General features: G+C 38.4%; 2 protein-coding genes across 8 annotated transcripts in view; one reads left to right on the top strand and one right to left on the bottom strand.

Annotated features, from left to right (window-relative positions):
* The first annotated feature begins 1,957 nt into the window (after positions 1-1,957).
* On the top strand, positions 1,958-14,023 carry HNRNPH3 (heterogeneous nuclear ribonucleoprotein H3). Of its 7 annotated transcripts, none has more exons than XM_031021867.2 (10): positions 1,958-2,095; positions 7,478-7,612; positions 8,133-8,271; positions 8,786-8,970; positions 9,423-9,509; positions 9,823-9,938; positions 11,489-11,624; positions 12,385-12,480; positions 12,558-12,650; positions 12,783-14,023. In XM_031021867.2, exons 2-10 carry the CDS (start codon positions 7,501-7,503, stop codon positions 12,857-12,859), a joined length of 1,041 nt encoding a protein of 346 aa, XP_030877727.1. In that variant the 5' UTR covers positions 1,958-2,095; positions 7,478-7,500; the 3' UTR covers positions 12,860-14,023. The 7 variants fall into 7 exon arrangements, with proteins under 7 accessions (XP_030877727.1, XP_030877752.1, XP_006728954.1 ...); XM_031021892.2 differs by lacking the exon at positions 1,958-2,095 and adding an exon at positions 2,333-2,505 and having other exon boundaries at positions 8,786-8,925; XM_006728891.3 differs by lacking the exon at positions 1,958-2,095 and adding an exon at positions 2,333-2,505.
* Positions 14,024-14,361: 338 nt separating this feature from the next.
* The window catches only part of RUFY2 (RUN and FYVE domain containing 2), a gene marked incomplete at its 5' end in the record, with an annotated part of 33,879 nt that continues 24,693 nt past the window's right edge, over positions 14,362-23,547 (bottom strand). Inside the window, 3 exons of the mRNA XM_081824161.1 lie at positions 14,362-16,600; positions 16,694-16,771; positions 20,433-20,481. Of these exons, the coding sequence (XP_081680287.1) occupies positions 16,457-16,600; positions 16,694-16,771; positions 20,433-20,481 (271 nt within the window). The remainder of the gene's footprint in view (positions 16,601-16,693; positions 16,772-20,432; positions 20,482-23,547) is intronic.

The following is a 23,547-nucleotide window of genomic DNA, read 5'->3' as shown; positions in this document are numbered from 1 at the left end:
TCACATTCTAGCTTCTTCACTAGGTGTGTGACCTTTAAAAAAAAAAAAAAAAGATTTAATTATTTATTTGAGAGAGCAAGCAAGCAAGCAGGAGCGGGGGGAGGGGCAGAGGGAGAGGGAGAAGCAGATTCCCCACTGAGTAGGGAGCCCACTGGCTGCAGGACTCAATCTCAGGATCTTGGGATCATGACCTGAGCTGAAGGCAGACGCTTAACCCACTGAGCCACCCAGGCACCTACTAGGGGTGTGACCTTGAGCAACTTTTTGCACTTCTCAAACTCAGGCATCTCATCTGTAAAATGGGGACAAAAATAATGATTATCCTTTAGGATTGTAAGGAGTCAATGGATTGAGCACAGCACTAGCTCAAGCAAGCTTTTTTTTTTTAAGATTTTATTTGTTTGACAGATAGAGACATAGTGAGAGAGAGAACACAAGCAGAGGGAGTGGGAGAGGGAGAAGCAGGCTTCCCGCCGAGCAGGGAGCCCGATGCAGGGCTCAATACGGGGCTCGATCCCAGGACCCCGGGATCATGACCTGAGCCGAAGGCAGACGCTTAACGACTGAGCCACCCAGGAGCCCCTCAAGCAAGCTCTTAATAAATATGAACCATAATGTTACATTATCCAGGTTTTGTTTTTCTGTGTCTTGTAATGATGACCACACTGTCCCATCCCCCTTTCTCTAAGAGGTATTTTGAGGGGGTGGGCTGAAGAAAAGCAATAGGGCACTATGACCTGGCCAATTCTTACTGTCCTGTCTAAAGCAGGTTTGAGGGTGAATTAAACCATGACATGGAAATGTCCATTATATGCAGGTAATTGGCCTCCTGCCTCCACCCTACACATCTGAGATCTCATGGGGTAAAGAATTATTCAAGCTTCTCCACTGCTAACAGCCCTTATACCCCCTCATTCCACCCCAAGGGCTTCCCAACGTCTGTAGTACAAAGTACAAGGTCTTTGGCTAGATATTAAAGGCCTGCAACCTAGTTTGGTCCACATTCCAACCTACAGGAACATCCCTGTGTTCAAATTCATTTCTTTCCCTCCCTTACACTTCATAACGGTTCCTACATTTGCACTTTAACTTGCTTTGATCTCTTTACCAAGACCGTCCTGCACCCTTCCCACAGAAATTTGGCTTGCATTTTTTTTTTATTAAAAAAAAAAAAAGCCATAAGGTGTCACTAAGGACCTTGGTGGTAGGCCAGCACAACCCAAAAGTATTAGGTGTCACTTGTACGTGCAATTTTCAAGAATGCAAAGCCCTATTTAGAAAACAACCCGAACTCCTCAGTCACGAGTGCCTGATTTGTCACTGAGGTTATACAGAGATGAAACTAACAAACAAAAATTAACAAATGAACTCAATAAGGAGAACAAACTGGTGGCTGCCAGAGGGAATGGGTGAAATAGATATAGGGGATTAAGAGGTACAAACTTCTAGTTATAAAATAAATAAGTCACAGAGATGAAAAGCCCAGGATAGGGAATATAGTCAATAACATTATAATAACATTATATGGTAACAGATGGTGACACTTTTCCTAATGAGCACTGAGAATAGAATTGTCCAATCAGCGTTGTACGCCTAAAACTAATATAACACTGTATGTTAATTATACTTCAATAAAGACAAGTGGAGAGATGAAAAGCAAGAGAGAACAGGAAGGCACAAGGAGAAAGCGAGTAACTTACTCCTGGGACTATCAAAGGGGAAATTGAGAGGCCTCAGGGGAGGAGACCCGTTGGTGGGGAGGGGGGCGGGGCCGGTGCCCTAGTGCCGCGGAAGGGAAGGAATCCCAGACCAAGAGCCAAAATGGGGGTCTGGAGGACACTTCTGTATCTTTGCGGGGGGGGGAGGAAACACTTATTTTTACTGCATAACACAAACCTGACAAGAAAAGCCCTCCTCGCATTTGGCCGCCGAACCACGTGGCATCCCTTTCCTGCAGGTGACGCAGGGGTATGGGTGGGGCCTCTACGGAATTTGTTCTTGGTGCGGACAGAGAATCGAACTTCTCCAAACCGCTTCAACACACACTGGCAGAACTACTACTATCACTTCACATCCTCCCGGAGTGGGCAGAAAGGTAGGCTCTAAGCATTTAACAGTTTTACAGTAATCCGCGTCTTTTTCTAACGGGACCAGCTCCGCTACTTTCCACGGCTTCCCCAACACACAGGACAACCCCTTAGCGCGCAAGCGCACTTCTTGCTTAAGCGCCAAGGCGGGATCGAGGCTCTTGTCTCGCGAGAGTGGGCCCGTTGGTCTTCTTTGCTCTCGCCCCACCCCCTCCTTCTCGCTCGCTCTCTCCCATCCCCCCAAGCCAGTCGCTCTGCTGCGCAGCTCTCTTAGCGGTTGTCGCTGGTGGAGGCGGTTGGAAGAACCGTTGTGGCGAGTGCTACACGAGACGAGCGACTTCTTCCTCTTCCCGACCGGCCCCGCGAGCACCGGAGTCGGCGTTACTGTCGCCCGACAGGGTATCTGAAGTAAAAGGGGGTAGGTTGGGCTGGTGGTTTCGAGAGCGGAGTCGGGAGAAGGACGAAAGAGAGACTGGGAGGGGGTGGGGTGGGGGGGGAAGTGTGGAGGTCGCCGCTCGGAGGCGGCCAGACTGCGCCTCCCAGGCGATCTCCCACTTCAAGGAGGGCGGCCTGCTGGGGGGAGGACTTGCTCGGGTGAAATTCAGTGGACGAAACTGAGGCCCGGAGTGGGGGTCATCCAGCATTTCCCCTCTTTCCGTGCTGGTTTGGCCTCCGCCATTTTGAGTACGGTGGCGCCGCCACCTCGGCTTCCCGCCCTTCCCCTCTTTCTACTTTTTGCCCCTGAGCTTCCGAAAACTGATTTAGAAGGCCGGGACGGGGTGGGAGGGGGAAGGTCAGAGCGCCCCGGAAGGGACGAGGGTGGGGAACGAAGCGAGCTGGGAAAGACTGGGCACTTGCGGGGGGGGAGGGTCTGGGCTGGCGGGCGCGCTCCCGATGGAAATGGCGCCGGATGGGCCTGGCCTCCCACCGCGGCCTCCCTTCCTCCGCAGTCTCGGCAGGGCTACCAGGGCTGGCGGGACTGCGAGTGACTTCTGACGCAGATTCCCAAGATGAGAGAGGCTGGAGCTGGGGGAGGAAAGCCAATGGCGACGAAGGCGCTCAACTCCCAAATCCAGGACAAAGGAGGCAGTCGGCCTCCTTTGTAATTCCGCCGCCCGGTGGCGAAGGTTTTAAAGCCAGGCTTGGCTGCCGGACGGAGAGGTGGCGGGGGTGGGGCGGGGAGGGGCGTACTCTCCTTAGCTCTCTGGTCTCTAGGGCAGCTAGATAAACGAAAAGTCTCCGGGGAGGAATAAAGGACGCTTAGCCGGCCCTTATATTCCAGATTTGGAACTTCGAAAAGAGTACGTACTCATTTTCCAAAGGGTGTTTTTTTTTTCTTCTCACGTTTATCTTAAACGTAAACACTTTGTGGGTAAATGTTTTGTAAGCAGTAAGCGGGTGACTTACCAAATAGGAATGTGAAATGGGCATATTTCAAATAGGTCGTTTAGGACCAGTGAATTATAATAGCTTCCTGAACTTTTGGGCGGGGGTGGGTGGTTTAGCAATGGTTTTGTGTAGTTTGGTACATACTGGGTTATAATTTATGTAGGAGTTTTACCTTTGGGAAACAGTTGTTAAAACACAATTAGTGATGATGATGGCATAAATTTGTGTAGCAGTTGAGTTACTGAGTTTTCAGTATTAAATCTCCAAAGGTTACATGTTGTGCAAAAAGGGTGTAGAAGTAAAATACATCAAAATACAGTTAGCGTTTATTTTACTTTTGGTAGCTAAGCATGTTTTTTTAGTATAGGACTGTGGTAGTATTATGACCCAGAAAATAGGCCTACTCAACAAAAAGACAAACCGAAAGCCCAGTCCTGTGGTGGTGTGATGATTTTTGGTCCTTAGAACACAAGAGAACTGGGTCTGTACTTTTCATTGAGTAGGGTACAAAGTGACAGGCAGCTTGTGAGAGTAAGTTTCCAATAATAGCTTTGAGTCCTTACAAGAACTCTATTACCTACTTTTTTCAGCTTTAAAAAACAACCTTCCTGTTGTTGAAGACGGTCTGATTTTTAGTAGCTCTTGAAAAAAGTCCAGTTTCCTGTAAAATAGTACATCATAAAACCGCTTCCCTGATTGGATTACCCTAGAAACCTTTTTCTGCCCTCTTTCATCTGCATCATGATCTGGAAATCCATCTGATTGCCTTTATATTTTTAATAACCAGGTTATTTTTTTGGTGTTCTTACTTTGGTAAACAAGTGGCTGAGCTGCAGTAGGTGATGGTAACTTTGTTTTAGAGAAGAACTCCTTTATACATTCAGACTTCACCTCCCTTTAGGTATTAGAGGTGTGTCTACTTTTTCTACTGGAAAATTAAGGAGCAAGCACGTTGGAAAGGGGAAATGATGTAAATTTTTCATTTTAGTTAGTACCACTTTTTGCCAAAGTTTGAAGAACATTCTCATTTTTTTTTAGGACCAGCTGGCTACCATTTATAAAGTTATCTATTGGTGCATCACACCCTAACTTTATGTATTATACTTCAGAAGATAGTAGTATATGCCTCTGTGTTACAAAGGAATTCAATGTTTCATTTGACCTCTGTTAGGTGCTTAGCAGCTTTGAGATACAATTCACATACCATAAACTTCACCCATTTAAAATCATACCGTACATGGACTTTTGTGACTGGCTTCTTTCACTTAGCATAACTTTTAGGAAATTAAACTTCTATTCAAAACTGACTACAGTTATCTTAGTTCAACTGCTGGTATTTTTAATTGGTGCTAACACTTGGCAGTCTTAAAGCAGAATTGAGATTAGTCATGACATTGTTGGAAAGAAAGGTTGAGATGGATTATCCTGAATAATTAGTAAACTCTAGGTAGTTTCCGGGACAGCTTTATTAATGTACTACAGCAGATTGTCTTTTTGTATGCCTTCAGAGTTTGTCTTGGTTTTGTTTTGTAAGTAGAATTCTAGAATCACATTTTGAGTTTTGAAGAAGTCTAGTGTGGCTTTAAGTTGTGTACTCTTAATACATGTGCGGTGGAAAGTCATCCTATAAAATAGTTGTCTTCCGAATCTGGTTAATTTTTCGTCAACTTAAAATTGCGTTAATAGGATAGTGTGATTTTTATAGACTTAATATTTTGTTTTATATAGGTCTCTTTGGTGTGGACTGATGAAAAAACCAAAACTAGTTTGCTTGCTGGTGTTTCTTGGAAAGGGCTAAATTTTATAGTAAAGATAAGTCAGTTCCCCATCCTTTTTTGTGTTTGTTCCCCAGTGTCTTTACAATGAAGAAAGAAATGGGCTAAATGATAAAAAGCATCACACTGTCTTTTCACAACAGATTAGATTGGTTTTGCAAAATACTAAATATTTTTCATGAGGAAGTAACGTGATGTTACCTCCTCTCCACTTTTTTCTTCCATTCTTGAATCATCCTTTATAGGGAAGTGTTTTTGTTTTGTTTTGATTTTTTGTTTTTTGTTTGTTTGGTTTTAAGTTTTTGGGGCTTTTTTTTTTGTTTTTTAAGAAGATCTTCAGTATGTCTCAACTTTTTTCCCACACTCAATCAGGGTGTACTTTCGGGACTACTGTAGAACAGTATTTTTTATCTAGCTAACACATGTTATAGTAAACATTTCCAAAAATCCTCACCCCACCCCCCCACCTTGACAAATTCTATGGAAGCAAGCCTAAGTTGACTTTGGAAACAACTTGTAACTATCTTTACTTCTTTTCAGGACTGGGGATAGTTTTCCATCCTTTAAGGTTCATTTATTTTGTTTGTGGTATATTTCAGTAGTTTTACAGGAGGGTCTCTTAAAATCCAGTAACAATGGCTACCATTGAATGATTGCCATGCTGCAGACTAAGCATTATAAATAAGTCTTAAAACAGTCTAGAGAGGTATGGGCACCACTGTTATATTTTAGAGCTGAACACAGAGGTTAAGTTTGCTTAATCAACCAGCCAGTGAATGGCAGAATAGGGATTCAAAACCAGTTTCTCTTTCTCCCTCTCTCTCTCTCCCCCTTAAAAATGCATATCCATTTTAGGTGCCTAAAAATTAGTTGTAATGTCTGATAAAAAAATCTTAGTCTTCCCACTTTGGATCTCTATGTCTAGAGTGACTGCCAGGATTTTTAAAACAGCAAAACAAGTATGCAAGGTGATTCATACGCAGAGGTATTTGATTAATAAACATATTCGGAAATTTTCTACCTTAGGTTATTTTAAATGCACGTATTCTAGGAAAAAAATTTTACTCTTTGCAGATGCTCCCCCTAACAGTTGGAGTGATATAATTAGATGGTGTGAAATCAAGTATTAGTGAACACTGTTATGAACTATCTTGAAGCGTAAAGGAATCAAGTGAACAAATTGTCTTGTTTACAGGGGAGGAGGTGGTGAGGGAGAGGTTTGAAATACTCAGGTGAGTAGGATTCCTACAGCTGCTTAGTGAAATTTGTAAGATCTGGTAAGTTTTTGCAGCTGAAGGACTTCTGCATTAGCCTCCTTAAAGTGTTCTGGAATTCTAAAAGAAAGGACTGTTGTCTTTTGGGAAGGGAACTGGGTGTGGATGGGTTCTTTTTGGAGGGCTAGGAGGGCTTCTCACTGTACCCTAAAATACTTTTTGAATGTGAATGTATTACGTTTTTTAAAATTAGTGTTTAAATGTAAAGCAGTGAGTGAACTGGTTTTGAATGTACTATCTCCAGTAACTTCCCAGTAGGTAGCTTCAAAAAACACCGGTACTGTTGGAAGGCATTCACTTTTGAGTGGACTTTAACCTCAATTTTAAAACTCACCCTAATTAACTCATTTTAAAACTTGCTTTAGAGATAGGAATTTTTCCTCCTTCAAAAACAATTTGATGTGTTCAGAATTAAAAGTGCATCTAAAAAGTTAAGACTTTTTGTAATGCCATTTTTCTAACATCAGAGAAGTACTCATTGACCTTTTGACTTAGGCTCTTGCTGTGAGTGGACAGTGGTGCTATGTGCAGCTTTTGAGTAATTAAGTTTTAAAGAATTTACATGATTCAAATGAATAATAAGTAAAACCTGAAAAAATGTGAATGAAAATTTGAGAGATGAGGAAAAGACTAGAGTTGATGTCAAGATGACAAGAAATAGAATTTGAAGACTAATATTGTAATTGTGTAAGCTTTCTTAAGATTGGGCATTATATAAAATTTGGCCCTTAGAAATTTGGTACTTTCTGGAGGGGAGGGTCAGGTATCACTCACTTTTCCCAGTCTTTTTGCCTACCTCAAAATGGGAAGGTGTCATGCCTTTGAATTGTGGCATTGTCAGCAAGCCATATGTTATATTTCCTGTTGTGCACCACTGAGCGATGTTTCTTCAGTACCTGTAGCAAGAGTATATTTTGATTGACTGCTTTATGTGCTTGTTTATTTTTTATAGCATTTAAATCAAACGTTATTGAGATGGATTGGGTTATGAAACATAATGGTCCAAATGACGCTAGTGATGGGACAGTACGACTTCGTGGACTGCCATTTGGTTGCAGCAAAGAGGAAATAGTTCAGTTCTTTCAAGGTACCTCTAGTATTAGTAAAAGTTTAGTAGTATTTTAATTTTATATTTTTATTATATTATTCAGTTTTTAATTTGTAAAACTCATTTGTTTCGGGACTTTTGAGTACGATATCTTGGTTAATGTATTAAGTTATGAAATATGCTCCAGTTAATACTGAATACAGAATGTGTAGAATATGTAAAACCTAACTAATGTGCAATAAGCTTAATTGAGAATAATTATGTATGATGAAATGAACCATGAATTATATGGAGCATAGTTAAATTTGATTTAGCTTTTTTAATGTAATATAGGTGAGCTTTTAGTGTGTGTAATTTAAAAAGACTGGTTGCAAAAAAATATGTAATCCAGTAATATTTGAAAAAATCTTCCGCTTGTATTACGGGGTGATGGGAAACTTAAGCTTTTTTGTTTTGTTTTTGTTTTGTTTAGACTTGTTTTAAATATTTGATTCAGATGGGAATGTTTCAGCCTTTAACACTGTTCCCCTTGATGGGGTTATTTGTCCTTGGGTTAAAGGGTTGGAAATCGTGCCAAATGGGATAACATTGACGATGGACTACCAGGGGAGAAGCACAGGGGAGGCCTTCGTGCAGTTTGCTTCAAAGGAGATAGCAGAAAATGCTCTGGGGAAACACAAGGAAAGAATAGGGCACAGGTGGGGATGGAGAGTTTGGGATGGTGTTAAATTTTTATTTTTTGGGGGTTGTGGGTCACTATTGCTTAATGGGGGGGTTACAATAACATTTTTCTGGGGTAGTTTAAAAGAATTGATAATTATCTAAATTTAACTTGGAAACTACAGATTTGGGTGGGGAATTAATGCTAATAGTTTGCTTAAATTAAAATTAGATTGTTTCCATTTCTCTGTAGGATGTTGATAAATGCTTTTGTATAATCAGCTATTTTCTCTAAACACCTATTATGTACTAAAGGAAACAAGCTAAAAATATATATTATATGAATTATTTTCAAGTGACTAATTTGTCTATGTAAAACTTAAATATTAACTAAGTTTGTAGGTGTAAAAAATGTTAATTTATGGTGTATTTAGGCAGTTTAAATTGGGTTATGTATCTAGATGTAGAAAAACTTACTGCATTTTTGCCCAATATCTTATTTATTCTAATACATTTACGCTGAAACCTGTACCTTAAACCATTTTTAAATAGGTATATTGAGATCTTCAGAAGTAGCAGGAGTGAAATCAAAGGATTTTATGATCCACCAAGAAGATTGCTGGGCCAGCGACCGGGACCATATGATAGACCGATAGGAGGAAGAGGGGGTTATTATGGAGCTGGGCGTGGAAGTATGTATGACAGAATGCGACGAGGAGGTGATGGATATGATGGTGGTATGTGTATCTAATGAACAAAGGTTCTGTTGTCATTTTCTTAATGTTCCTGACACTTTGTCAAGAAATATAGAAATGGCAGTAATTTCAGTACCTACTAGGTTTTAAAACCTGTTCATGAAAATATGGATTCCCGTGGCCAGCTATGGGACTTGATTGATGCACATATTGGCACCTAGAGAAGTTATACAGAAATTAAAATGAAGATATTGGCATATTTTGACACTTTTTGTTTGACATCAGGATGAAAGTTAATTTTGATGTCTTAAATGTATTCTTTTGAGTTTTTTTTATTTCCACCGAGTGTTACTGCTTTTTTTCACATGCACTAAGTTGGGAGTTGTAAACTTGTAATAATAACCAGACTGCTTACCACAAAATGATTTTATAAACTGGATTATAAAATTTATCTCTTGAAAGTGTATTCATGTATTTCTCATTAAATTACACAGGTTATGGAGGTTTTGATGACTATGGTGGCTATAATAATTATGGCTATGGAAATGATGGCTTTGATGACAGAATGAGAGATGGAAGAGGTAAATATTAAAGACATACTCCTTTTTAGGTGAATGTTAAGTATTTGTTTTACAACCATTTAGTGGTGGTAAAAGGTGACTTGCATGAAATCGTCAGCTCGAGCATATTTCAGAACATACCTATGTGGGGCTTTATATAGATGTATACTTACAGGTAAATTCTCGATTCGATGTTTAGAACTACTAAGATTAATTGGTTGTCAAAGAAAAAGGTATAAATAGGAAAAGGTATGTGTAGGGAAGAAGTGTTTTGTTGAAATGCTTTACTACATGTATCAATAGTTGATAATCTTTGGAAATTTTATTCTCTTAGGTATGGGAGGACATGGCTATGGTGGAGCTGGTGATGCAAGTTCAGGTTTTCATGGTGGTCATTTTGTACATATGAGAGGATTACCTTTTCGTGCAACTGAAAATGACATTGCTAATGTGAGTAATTTTAGTAATTAGTGATTTTATATTTTATCTGGTATCTAGTTTTGAAGCATTCTTAATGCTCTCATCTTTTTCTTTATAGTTTTAATGTCAAAATCCCTTTAATAGGAAATATGTACATATTCTTATCTTACTGGTTGACGAATATTTTTTGGTCCATTGTATGCTGACTTATCTGGGACTCAAGCAAGTAGAAAGTTGTATTCATAAAGTCCAGTTAAGAATTTAGTGAAAAGATTGATCAGCATAGAGTGGAGAGGACTGGAAGATAATTGCCCTTGTGTCAAGTTTTGAAAGTGGAAAATATAAAAAGTGAATAAGGTTTAGTTGTTTGGTTCAGCTTTGTAGCTACAGCGTGATTAGAAACAGGAGCTGTGAAAATAATGGGAGTAGATGCTATTGCTGTTTTGAAACTGGTCGGTTTCAAATTGGTTAGAGTATCTGCAAACTTCGGTCCATGTGCATCTAGTCACACCCATTCATTTACCTGTTGAGTAGTTGCAGTAGACATCCAGTGGCTTACAAAGCCAGGACTATTTACTACGTGGCTCTGAAAGAAATTTACCTATAGATCTTACTGGGAACTGATTGGTCCTAAGTTCCAGGTACCTTTTAGGATTCCTTTAACCTGATTAACTTGTGATTTACAACTAAGTGATATATTTTGGAGCTATCCATGTACAGTGTGTGTCAGTTTGTCAAATTCCATTGGTCTGAATCATAACACCTAAATTCTCTGCACATGTTTCTAAGTCTCTGGTGACCTATTTATCCTTCAAACAGTAATTTTGAAATATCTTTCTTGGGAGGAGTGGGAACGGAGGAGTTAAATTCTCCCTCTTAGTGGTAGGGTATGAGACGTTTTCATTTATTTAGAGTGAACTATGCTTTGGGTTAGATTTATTATTAATTTTTTTTACTCAGCTTCCCCCCCTTAGCTTACTTTATTTAAATTATTTTAAAAGGTTTTACTTATTTGACAGAGAGAGTATAAGCAGGTAGAGCAGCAAGGAGAGGGGGAAGCAGGCTCCCTGATGAGCAGGGAGCCCGATGCAGGGCCCTATCCCAGGAGCCTGAGATCACGACCTGAGCCGAAGGCAGATTCTTTTAATGACTGAGCCACCCAGGCATCCCCACGTAGCTTATTTTAAAGAGATCGTTTCTTTGCATTTTCCTCTTAAGTGCCTTAGTTTATATTTCCAGAACCTTTGTAGTTGATTTGTTAGCTTTGCAGTACAGGGCAGTAAAAAGATTTGTTTTAATGGATGAGGGAAAACCAAAGTATGTGGTAATTTACTTTGAATAATCTAAATAGAAAAATTAGTGGGGCACCTGGGTGGCTAAGATGGTTAAGCGTCTGCCTTCGGCTCGGGTCATGATCTCGGTCCTGGAATCAAGTCCCACATGGGGCTCCTTGCTTAACAAGGAGCCTGCTTCTCCCTTTCCCTCTGCCTGCCGCTCCCCGTTTGTGCTCTGCCTCTCTCTCTGGCAAATAAAATCTTTTAAAAAAGAAAAATTAGTAATAAGTGTTTTCTTTTGTTTAGTTCTTCTCACCACTAAATCCCATACGAGTGCATATTGATATCGGAGCTGATGGCAGAGCAACAGGAGAGGCAGACGTAGAATTTGTGACACATGAAGATGCTGTAGCTGCCATGTCTAAAGATAAGAATAACATGCGTAAGTGGTATCCTTGGCTTGCTATCTCGTTTCTTAGATGTGAACTTGCTTATAAAATAACATTTATAATTCCTCAAATGTAAGATGTTACAGGGTCTGTAGGTAACTCTTGGCAGTCACTGGGACCTGAAGCCATATGGCCTCTAAGATGGCTTTCCAGGGGGTTTTTTATTGAAGAGTTAATTCAGACTCGATACTTGACAGGTTATCTGAGCTCAATTAAAAAGGGAAAATAGGTATATTACCTGGCACTCACTTGAGTTCCCATGCCATTTGCAAATTACCACTTTTTAACCCACCCATTAAGTTAGTTGGGTAATTATTTCCACATGCCATCAGAGCTATTCTAAGCCATTAAATTTTACCCTGACCAGTGATTCCTAAATCTGGCTACACACAAATCACGTTGTAGTCAGTAAATAAGTTTTCATGGACATTATTTTCATGATTGGAATTCATTTCTTTGGACATGGAATGTATTTTTAAGAAGCACAGTAACTGGTTCTAAAATAATGAATCAGCCCCTTTTATAGATGAGGAAACGGAGGCCCCGACCACGTTTTATGTGTAGTGTTGTGCAGTTTGAACAAAATTTGGTAGGTTAGGTTTTAGCCCTACCTGGCATTCAATTTATCACTCCACTAGGAAGTATAGAAATACACTTTCAGGCTAATACTAGCACAGGTTAATATTCGCTAATTATCCTTTTATTGATAAATTTTGATCCATCATTGCTTCCCTATTACTTTTTGTCTTAAAGAACATCGGTACATTGAACTCTTCCTGAATTCTACTCCTGGAGGCGGTTCTGGAATGGGAGGTTCTGGAATGGGTGGCTACGGCAGAGATGGAATGGGTAGGTAAAGTTTTTAAGATGAGCAGAGTTACACACTTAGCAAACAATCTCACACTTTTTTTTTTCCCCTTTTAAAGATAATCAGGGAGGTTATGGATCTGTTGGAAGAATGGGAATGGGTAACAATTACAGTGGAGGATATGGTACTCCTGATGGCTTGGGTGGTTATGGTAAGTGTCCTTGGTTACTGTGGTTTGATGTGTTAGTCCCCATGTATGTAGATACTTTTAAATTCACGTATTATCTTCAATGAAGTATGCACGGATATTTCCTGCTAACAAGTCTTTTTTTTTTTTTTTAAGGCCGTGGTGGTGGAGGCAGTGGCGGTTACTATGGGCAAGGTGGCATGAGTGGAGGTGGATGGCGTGGCATGTATTAAAGCATAACCACCAACATAAAAGTCCTGACAACAGCGTCTGGTCTACTAGACTTTCTTACAGATTTAATTTCTTTTGTATTTTAAGAACTTTATAATGACTGAAGGAATGTGTTTTCAAAATATTATTTGGTAAAGCAACAGATTGTGATGGGAAAATCTGTTTTCTGTAGGTTTTATTTGTTGCATACTTTGACTTAAAAATAAATTTTTATATTCAAACCACTGATGTTGATACTTTTTATATACTAGTTACTCTCGAAAGATGTGCTGCTTTCATAAGATTTGGGTTGATGTATTTTACTATTAGCTCTACAAGAAGTAGTGTAGTGCAATTTTAGAGGACAGTGGTTCACCTTTGCATAAACTACAAGTCTTATTAATAAGCAGACATCTGGAATAGAACTTGGAAAATAGTGTAACTTTTTTTTCCTCCTGGACAATACTGTAAATATAAAAACCTAAAGAGTGTAGGTGGCTTCAGGAGTATAAAGTCAGCTAATTTCTATTTTAGTCATTCTTTTCAAATGCCATTTATCCAGGCATAGCTCTGAAACATTGAATATCTTAAGAGGTATCTGGATTTCTGAATATTCATAATTGTGTTACCTGGGGATGAGAATGTTGGAAGTTTAAATTCTAGCCCTAGATTTTAGAATAAAATTCACTCAGCACTTGACTGGAGTACCAAAAAATGTTTCCAAAAAAGTGATAGTTGTAAGTGATCTCAAGATGTCTTAGACTAGGTTAAGATTCTCAGTGACATGAGAATTCAGTACAAGAATATTTACTGTGGAGTATAATTCTCACAGCTGTATTTTCAGTTTTCCTGCCCAATAAAGCATATGGTTTTTCAATAACTGTATAAATGACTAAACAAATGTAAGAGACAAGTCCATGTGATAGTTTCAATTAAAATGAGTCCTGGAAGTTGGATTTTACATTTGATATCTGTTTGGAGTTTTAGAGCTATTGTGTTAAAAAATACTATATGTAGCAAGGAAAAGGTGCTTTTTACTTTTAATCCCTTTGATCAATATGGCTTTTTTTTTCCAAATTGGCTAATGGATCAAAATGAAACCTGTCAATGTGAATTCAGTTATTGACCTTGTTACTTGTTTTTGCTAGAAATGTTATTAATGTAATAAATATCAACGTGGGAGATAATAGTGTGGCCTCTGTCCTAGAATGCTTTTGTGTCGGTTACTGATTGTAAAATTGGTAGAAGATACTCTTAAGTGAACGTTAAATAAAGTGACACCTAAGGAGTGATTTCTACTGTTAGAGAAGGAAGTTGTGTTAGCTTAAATGGAACTTACCGGCTCAAGCAGTGATCCGTTTTAATGTTTGTACCCCTCCCTTAAATTACCCATTTAAATATTAGGCTCATACCATTTACCTTTTTTAAAGATCCTATGTGCTTTTATTTTCCTAGGACCTGCCCTATTAAAATCTAAGTAATAAAGGTATAAAAAGTTATAAATGCAAGTTGCCCTTTGAAAGGCTAATTTTTTCATATCTTTTATTTGGTTTATAAAATTCACATTTTAAAACATTGCAGAGTAGAAGAATTACAGTCACAATTCCTTGGCACCATGATAGCATTATTATGGTAGTACTGGCTAGACAAGGGAATGGTATGTGAAATTTATTAAGATAAATACTTTCTATGAGGGCAAATCTTGAAGATTAGAAAGTGTAGGTTCACAATACAAACTGGAAGTTTTATAACAAAATCCAACATTTAGTATAAATGGCTTTTAAATAAGAGCCCAAACTAAATGAAGCAAATTGTATTGCTGTCATAAAAGCTTGACTACAAAAAGCCCAAAAATCAATGGTGATTAAACAGGAGTTTTGAATAACAAAGAATTTCAGGGGGGACTGAAAATCATGGTTTTATTTGTTGAATGAAACCCAGCTTTGGAATTTAGGCAAAATCACATTTTAAGATTTGTACTAATAAGCACAGTAATAAAAAACCTAGTATTTGAAATTTCATTTGCTTATTCTCATTTTTAACAATCATAAAAATGTTAATCATCCCATCAATACAAAACAGTTCAAGAATATAATTCTCTTGACAGTATTTCTGTTGGCATTCAAGAAAGACCACCTAAAAATCTGTACAGTTCTAACTGAAGACCTCAAAAGCTAAATGGATATGGAGAAAATAAATTCTCAAAATACTGGTTTCATACTTTGGCAATTTAGAAAATTAATTTTAAACCCTAGTGAAAGTATATATACTCTGAGGAAAGGATCCTGCAGAATAAGTTATCCCGTCTTAGGTGGGAGGGGGGGTGGACATGATTAATTCGCTAAATGTAATGCTCCTAGGGAGTAACCAAAGATTCCTATCTAACCTGTTTGGAAGGTTCACAGACTTAAAGTGCATGGCTGAAGTTAATACCAAAGCGGGGGGGCGGGGGGAGATCTCCCAAGTGGTGATGCTGTTCAAAGGATTAATTATACAAGGGTAACATTTTACATATTCTTGGTGTGCTAGAAGTATGGTAAAATGGGATTAGTGTTTATGAAGTCTTTCATGCTTGAAACAGATCAAGTATTTCATGGCAGGGCTGATATTTCACTCTATACATAACTGCAGTAGTGGATCACTACATTGTAATGCTTCCTAAAAGTTACTGGAATGGAAATAGAATAAAATTTTTAATTACTCAAATCCTATCAAAGGCAAACTATTTGAGGTTTCTCCTTTAATGCTTAGAGGAGAATCAATCAGGAGCCTGTAATCGCTTACTATTAAACATTTTTTTTCTGGGGATGGATTTTTTCCTTTTTAATTTGAAGAGGTGTGAGCCCTCCCTAAAAAAGTCAGCAATTTGGCGAGTCAGGTGTAGCATATGGAAAGTTGTGCAAGTAACAACTTAATGTAAAAGGCTGGTTTAACTTCCTTTCAAAATAAGGAAAAAGTTAAGGTAAAATAATACCTCTTTAACCTACTATATCTGAAAAGTATCAATAAATACATTGATTAGAAGAAGACCAAAAGGAAATTTTATAGAATAAAATAATTGGCCTTTTCTAATGCAAAATGGGCAAAGGAAGTGGGGCAGAAAGGACAAGTAATTAAGGTTGAAACCTTAGCAGGCTAATGAAAAGTCTGTTGAACTGGAATATTAATACTTGTAAAAAGTTCAATACATTTCTGATCTTTCTGAGAACTGTGAAGCTTTAAAGTGCATTAAAATTACAGGCACCATCAAATACCAACTTGACAATATGCAGAATAAAAGAATCTGAATCCCTATTTTTAAGAAGGCCTTTACAAAATAAGGCAAATGTGTGTTAGCTCTGCTATCTGGCCTTTCTGGTGGCTTTATAAGTTACATGATTATTACATCAATTAGGAATTAAGTTATTTTAAAGCATGCCCTGTTGAAAGTTCTTTTTGAATAACAATGAGCTATTCTACAGCTTCTAATTCCCATGAACTGAATACATGGAAGATAAAACTGGTACCAATACAGTCTGAAAGCTGCTTAAGAAGGGCTGTCTAAATACATCATGTACATGGTGCATACATTAACCGTTCATTGTAGGTACTTTCATACATAAGGACTTAATTCTGGAGTCTTACGGCAAATTAGATGAGCATCTCTGGATCAGCAATGCGTGACAGGAATCACAAACCCGTACTGGCTTTGGTGAAGAAGGCAAAGGCAGTTCATTGTCAGAGCAAGCATTACAGAAAATTTCCCCACAGTTTCTACAGTGGTGCTATTTAAATGGAAAAATCAAAGAAAAAAACTGAGTTAAATTAGAAGCCATGTTTGCATCAAGTCCTTTGGACTCACTTCCTATCTCCCTTACCTTTCTCTTAGAGAGTGAGAATTCCTTTTCACAAAGTTTACAATGTGTTGCTTCTTTGTCCTTCAACCAAACCAGTCCCTAGAAGGAAGAAACACGAATATTAATGCTCAAATTGTTAACACTTTAAAAACTACATGTGAAAACATTTTCAACCAAGAACATCTTGTAGGAATAGAGAGAGAGAGGACTTGGAAATGAGTCCTTTGAGAGATACTGAAATAGTTGGAGAATAAATAAGTGTGGGATTTGCTTCAAAATAATCTGGATGAGGAGGAAGGGATAGGGGTTGACTATAAATACAAGATAGGCCATATACTGTTAAATATTGAAACTGGGTAATGGGTTAGTTTTTCTCTGTACAATTGTTTATGTTTGGACATTTCCATTATAAAAGGTTTAAAAATTAATGGGACTTTTCTTTAAGGAATAAAGAGCCTTAGCGATTATCTAGTCCAACAAAATTTAAGGATACATTTTCACTATGAAATGCATATGAGTTTGGCATTATGTATACCATATACCACAGTAAGTCCTTAAAATCTGAAGAGAATTTGGAAATCAGATGTTAGAATTCATTATTTTAGAGGAGACTTCACCTTAAATTAAGTCTTACATGGCTATTAATTTCCCTTAAATTCTATAACAAATGTAATGGCTACTGTGTAGATGAGTAGAAAACATATGTATTGTAAGTTATTAACAGGTGAGAGTGTGACACCTGAAATTTCTAAATTGACCCATTCTTAACCCATCTAAGATCCTGGCTAGGAACACTTTTTTCCCTACAAAAGCAGTTTTGTTAAATGACGCCAGTTTTATATGAGAAGACCCAGGTGAAGGAACAGTCTTCAATGCTTCTGATTAACCTCATCACATGACTAAGCCACGTTGCTGCTGCCGAAGAACCAAGTACAGCTGACCCTTGAACAACTGGGGGTTAGGGGTGCCGAACTCCACATCGACAAAAATCTGCATATAACTCTTGATTCCTCCCAAAACTTTATATTTAATAACCTGTTGACCAGAAGCCTTACCAATAACAGTTAACATATATACAGTATATGTGTATACATGTAATACATATACTATTTTATTCTTACAATAAAGTAAGCTAGAGGGGAAAAAAAACCTGGACAGCTCATATCAGACACACCAGTAAAGTGACTTCCCAAATGTCCAAAAGCCTAATGGAAGCAGCTTTGCTTCCTGCCAAGCCATGGGATCATGACCTGAGCTGAAGGCAGACAGTTAACCAACTGAGCCACCCAGGCGCCCTGTGCTAGCGTTAAGTTGTATTTATACAGTTATATACATGGTATGTTTCATAATGAAAATTTTACAGAGCTTAAATAATGACAGTTGGGCAGACATCCCTACCCATCCAAAAAAATGTGAGAGCAAAATAAAAGGCATATACACAGATGCACAAATTCTTAAAACCTTTATCTGTTCAACTCAGCATTTTCCAGGAAGCTACCAAGGGATGCATTTCCCAAAACAAGGGAGTAAACCAAGAAAGAACTTAAAGGGTTCAGGAACCCTTTTAGGTAACAGGAACCCTAACATATGAGAAGGATAAAAGGAATTCTAAGAATGGCAGCAAAGGAAAATGTCAGGACAGGGGTGACCAGACCAGACTGAAGCAGGAGAGCAAAGAACTCCATGAGGGATGACTCCAAGGAAAAAAGAAAGAACGAAATAATTACCTGATTCATTTTGCCATGGGAATAACTTTTTTTTTTAATTTTATTTATTTGAGAGAGCTTGAGCAAGAGAGAGCACAAGCAGGGTGAAGGGTAGAGGGAGAAGCAGACTCCCCACTGAAAAGGGAGCCCAACGTGGGACTCAATCCCAGGACCCCGGGATCATGACCTGAGCCAAAGGCAGATACTTAACTAAGCCACCCAGGCACCTCAACATGGGAAAAACTTTAATCAAGAAGCATGTTAGGGGAAAAAAATAAATAAAAATAAAAAATAAATCAAGCAAGCAAGCAAGCATGTTAGGGGTGGGGTGGCTGGGTGGCTCAGTCAGTGGAGCATCCGACTCTTGGTTTCCGCTTAAGTCATGATGGAGCCCTGCGTTGAGCCCCGAGTGTTCAGTGTGGAGTCTGCTTGTCTCTTTCCCTCTGCCCACCCCTCCCCCATTATCACACCCTCTCTCTCAAATAAATAAATCTTTTTTTTTTTTTTAGATTTTATTTGTCAGAGAGAGGGAGAGAGAGGGCACGAGCAGGGGGAGGGACAGGCAGAGGGAGAAGAAAGCTGCCCACTGAGCAGGGAGCCCGACATGGGGCTCAGTGCCAGGACCCTGGGATCATGACCTGAGCCGAAGGCAGACGCTTAACCAACTGAGCCACCCAGGTGTCCCTAAATAAATAAAATCTTAAAAAAAAAAAGAAAAAAGCATATTATAAAGGTGTTTGAAGGTATAAGAAAACTCAAACGCTCTAACTCAACAAAACTTTTTTTTTTAATTTTTTTTTTTTTTAAAGATTTTATTTATTTATTTGAGAGAGAGAGCATGAGAGAGAGCAAGGCCAGAGGGAGAAGCAGACTCCCTGCCGAGCAGGGAGCCCGATGCGGGACTCGATCCCAGGACTCCAGGATCATGACCTGAGCCGAAGGCAGTCGCTTAACCAACTGAGCCACCCAGGCGCCCTAAAATTTTTTAAAATTCAATTTAGTTAACATATAGTATATTTTTAGTTTCAGGGGAAAGGCAATTATTAACTCCAGAAGAAAAAAGAAATAGTTCAAAAAAGAAAATATAATCACAACAAACTACATGGCCCAGCAAAGAGCAATATTTAAATAGTCAAAGAATATATAGTAAATGAATTCCATGAAAACTTTTAATTATATTGGGAGGACAATGAAGAGCAAACAGACCAGGGTGAGAGTGGGCAAAACTCCTCATCCACCATGTTAACCAGGCTATACAGATAGGTCTAAAATAGGTCTTAAATAAATGAGTGAATAATATATACTGCCTATTATTTAGAAATAGGGGGGTAAAGCCAGAAGGAACGACTAAAAGAATCGGAAGTCGCCCCCTTCAGGTGGCAGGAGCTAGGGTGGATGAGGGACAAGGGGGTGAAGAACAGGAGACTACTACTTTTTTTAATTCTTTCTAGCACTACTTGACTTTTTAAATTACTTTCATGTAACACTTCGCTAAAAAAACAGAATGGGAAGCTGTGTGGTAGAAGGTAATCTCACTGAACTACTCACAGAGAGACTATTTCCTCCTATGCTGTAGAAGGGATTCTTGCCTCCAGACGCATTCAGAACCATACACTGAACCACTGTACTAATCACTTTTCACACATATTAACCTCAGTATTCAAAGAAACCCTGTGCAAAATCCTCTGCGTGTTTCAGAAGCCATTCAGAAGAGGGAACAAACTCCATGAAGGGGGGAACTTGTTGATGGTCAGAACTACTAACAGACCAGCACAGGGACTCAAGGACTCTCAAAGGCAGATTCATTCCATCAGGCCATGCTTTGTAGGAAGGTAGACAAAGTTCTCTCCAAGGTCATTTCCAGTATGATTCCTTACTGCTTCTAGAGGCGTAACAGGGAGGAGCTGGATCCCCATCATCCCAGCTCCCTGTTCGGTGCTTCTGCCTCTATACATCCTGGGACTCAGCACCTCAGGTTTATATAGGCTTTACCTTCTAGTGGGGACTCACATATATCTCTACTTTCCTACTTGAGGAAAACACTTTCTACTCACCTGCAATGCTTTGTTGGCTTCTTTTATATCTTCTATTTTAAGTTTTGATCTGAAAAGATTACAAATGGGTCCATGTTTCAGTAAATATATTACATATAGAACATCTAGCAATTCATTAAGGTATTGGTTTTTCATAGGATATAAAACTGTATATACTACAGGATTCTAATGATCTTCTTTGACTAGTGGGATTATATTTTATATTTTCCTATATTCTCTAAATGTCCTAAGCAAAAATGTCCTTTTTAAATTTAAAAATTGCTTTAACAAAAGAATACTGGCATTTTCATGTGGTTGTGACAATATCAGTAAACGCTGTCATTTACTGTGGGCTCACAGTGAGCCAGACTTCATGCTATATGACCTTTGCATGTATATGCTCATTTAATCTTCAAAACAAAAAAAAAAAAAAAACCTATTTTAAAACTTTTTTTGGGGGGGCGCCTGGGTGGCTCAGATGGTTAAGCGTCTGCCTTCAGCTCAGGTCAGGATCCCAGGGTCCTGGGATCGAGCCCCACATCGGGCTCCTGGCTCAGCCGGGAGTCTGCTTCTCCCTCTCCCTCTGCCTCTCCCACTGCTCATGCTCTCTCTCTCTCTGTATCTCTGTGTCTCAAATGAATAAATAAAATCTTACAAAAAAAAAAAACAAAACTTTTTTTTTTAAAGATTTTATTTATTTGACAGAGAGAAACACAGCAAGAGAGGGAACACAAGCAGGGGAGTGGGAGAGGGAGAAGCAGGCTTCCCACTGAGCAGGGAGCCCGATGCAGGGCTCGATCCCAGGACCCTGGGACCATGACCTGAGCTGAAGGCAGACGCCTAACGACTGAGCCACCCAGGCGCCCCAAAAAACTCACCTATTTTAAAGATCAATCAATATCAATAAAGTGAGGCCTGATGAGGTTTCATCACTCGCAACAGGTCACAGAGGTAGTAACTGGGGAAGCCAGGATGCAAACCCTGGTCTTTGTGACGTTAAAGCCCATGCTAGCCGTTATACACCCATTTCTCTACCAGAAGCAAAAGAATGGTAAGAGTGGGAATATTAAGGAAAAGAGAATTGTGATACTTTTCACCTTTTGAAAATACATGTTAATGAACACGCAGATTATAAATAGCAATAATTATCTGGGATCCTACTACCCAGAGAGGATAATCTACATGTTGATGATATGTGTATATTTTAAATTTAAATTCAATTACTTAACATAGTGTATTACTGGTTTCAGAGGTAGAGGTCAGTGATTCAGCCGTCTTATATAACACCCAGTGCTCATTACATCATCTGCCTCCTTAATGCCAATCACCCAGTTACGCCATCCCCCCGAGTATGTGTATATTTTAAATGGAGTCATCATTTATATAGTTTTCCATAAACAGCTCTTTTCAGGTATTAATATATCCTGAAAGGCTGAGAGCTACTGACTTGTCATTAAGTATCTGCCACATCATTATGGTAAAATGGTTACATGATAAACAATGAAAAATATAAAGTAGTTTATATAATTATCTACTGCTGAACTTTCAACTTATTTCAAATTTCTCGCCACAAAAATTGTTCATTAAAATTGGAATGACCAAAATATTTGTATTATTTTTCTTAGGAAAACAACTTAAAAATGAAATTAGTGGATCAAAAGGTACATCAAGTCTCTGCTCCTGAGGCAGAACAGTAGGAAACTGCTTCATACTACAAGCGCTCCTTGTTCCAAGACCAAAAAAAAAACCCAAAAATGTTAGTTTTTTATCTGGTTCACATACTTCTACCGTGGGAATAATCAATGTAAAACTATACAGATTAAAAATACAAACACAATACTAAAATTTTCTTGGCTAAATTCACATCTACAAAATGTGCCTGAAGAAAACTGACACTGGGGGGAGTAAGAGCCAAAGCAGTAACTGCTACACAGAAAACCTGAACATGGAATAAAAGTAGCTTAATGGCATTTGCTATAGAGATCGTTATGGAAATTCACTGGCGTTGCTATATTTCTGGTTAAAATGCCTTTATTCACAAATACGGACACTGGAAATATCGCCCCCTCTGATACGAGTTGCCAAACTAAGCTAAAGAAAGGAGCAGCAGTTCCAGGGCCAGTAAACACAATGTGCCAGAACATCTCCTCTCGGTAGGGAGGAAACAGAGGTCCGTATGGTTCCTTTTAATTAGCTTTTAGAAATATTTAATTGTGTAAAATATTTGACCATGGCATGAAAACAGCATAGGGAAGGGCCAAGATAAAACATGAGGCTATAATAAATGTGATACAATCGATTCTGACACTATAGGAAAAACACCCATAAATGATACAGCCTCTGATAATCCTGAAACCTCTGCTTTGAGGAAAGAAAAAAAAAATCTGTAATTTTCTTTACATGGAAAGAATATCTTTTACAGAAAACTACATTTGGAAGAGTCCTGGAAATTTATTTTTCTAAACTAAAAATTCTTCTTCTTGGAATTTAAGCCTTGATGAGGATAAGAGAAAAGCTGGTTATCATCCTTCACATATTTTAAACCCAGTCATTATAATACAGACATATTAGTTTAGATTCTCTTCCTTGAATATTCCATCCTAATATTTCATGTTCCACATTTTCTTCAAATGTGAACAGCTCACTTTCATTTTGTTTAATCCTAATTCGTCTCTCTACAATTTATTCAGAATAACATTTAAAACCTTTCAAAATTTATCAAAAATTCTTTTTAAGAATCCTTTAATAAGAAATCAGTAAGATTAAATACTTCATTAGTTAAAGTATTTTTCTAGTTAAAATTAATCATTTACATTTAAAATCACAGGTTCAGAAAGTGAGCACTAGAAAGTAATTTTCACATCCAACCTCATCTGACAAGAAAACTGATACTCTGGTTGTGATAAGCAAAGGTACTGTGCTAGGGGTTTTCACATGCTTATTCTCAGTTAATTAGAAAAAGAACCCTTTGGGGATTTTATAACACTCCATTTTACAAATGTGGAACTGGGCTTAAAGATGTTAAATAACCCTAAGTCACAAAACTAGTAAATGGTAGAGGAATACTTATTCCTGTGATACTAATGAATACTAATTTTTAAGTTTAATCATAACTTGAAAACACAGTCTTTTTTTT

This window comes from Leptonychotes weddellii, chromosome 6, assembly GCF_054177405.1.
Source record: "Leptonychotes weddellii isolate Sample4059 chromosome 6, ASM5417740v2, whole genome shotgun sequence".
NCBI classification, from domain to species: Eukaryota; Metazoa; Chordata; class Mammalia; order Carnivora; family Phocidae; genus Leptonychotes; species Leptonychotes weddellii.
Note: the sequence above shows the minus strand (reverse complement) of the source record. Positions and strands in the feature narration are given on the sequence as shown.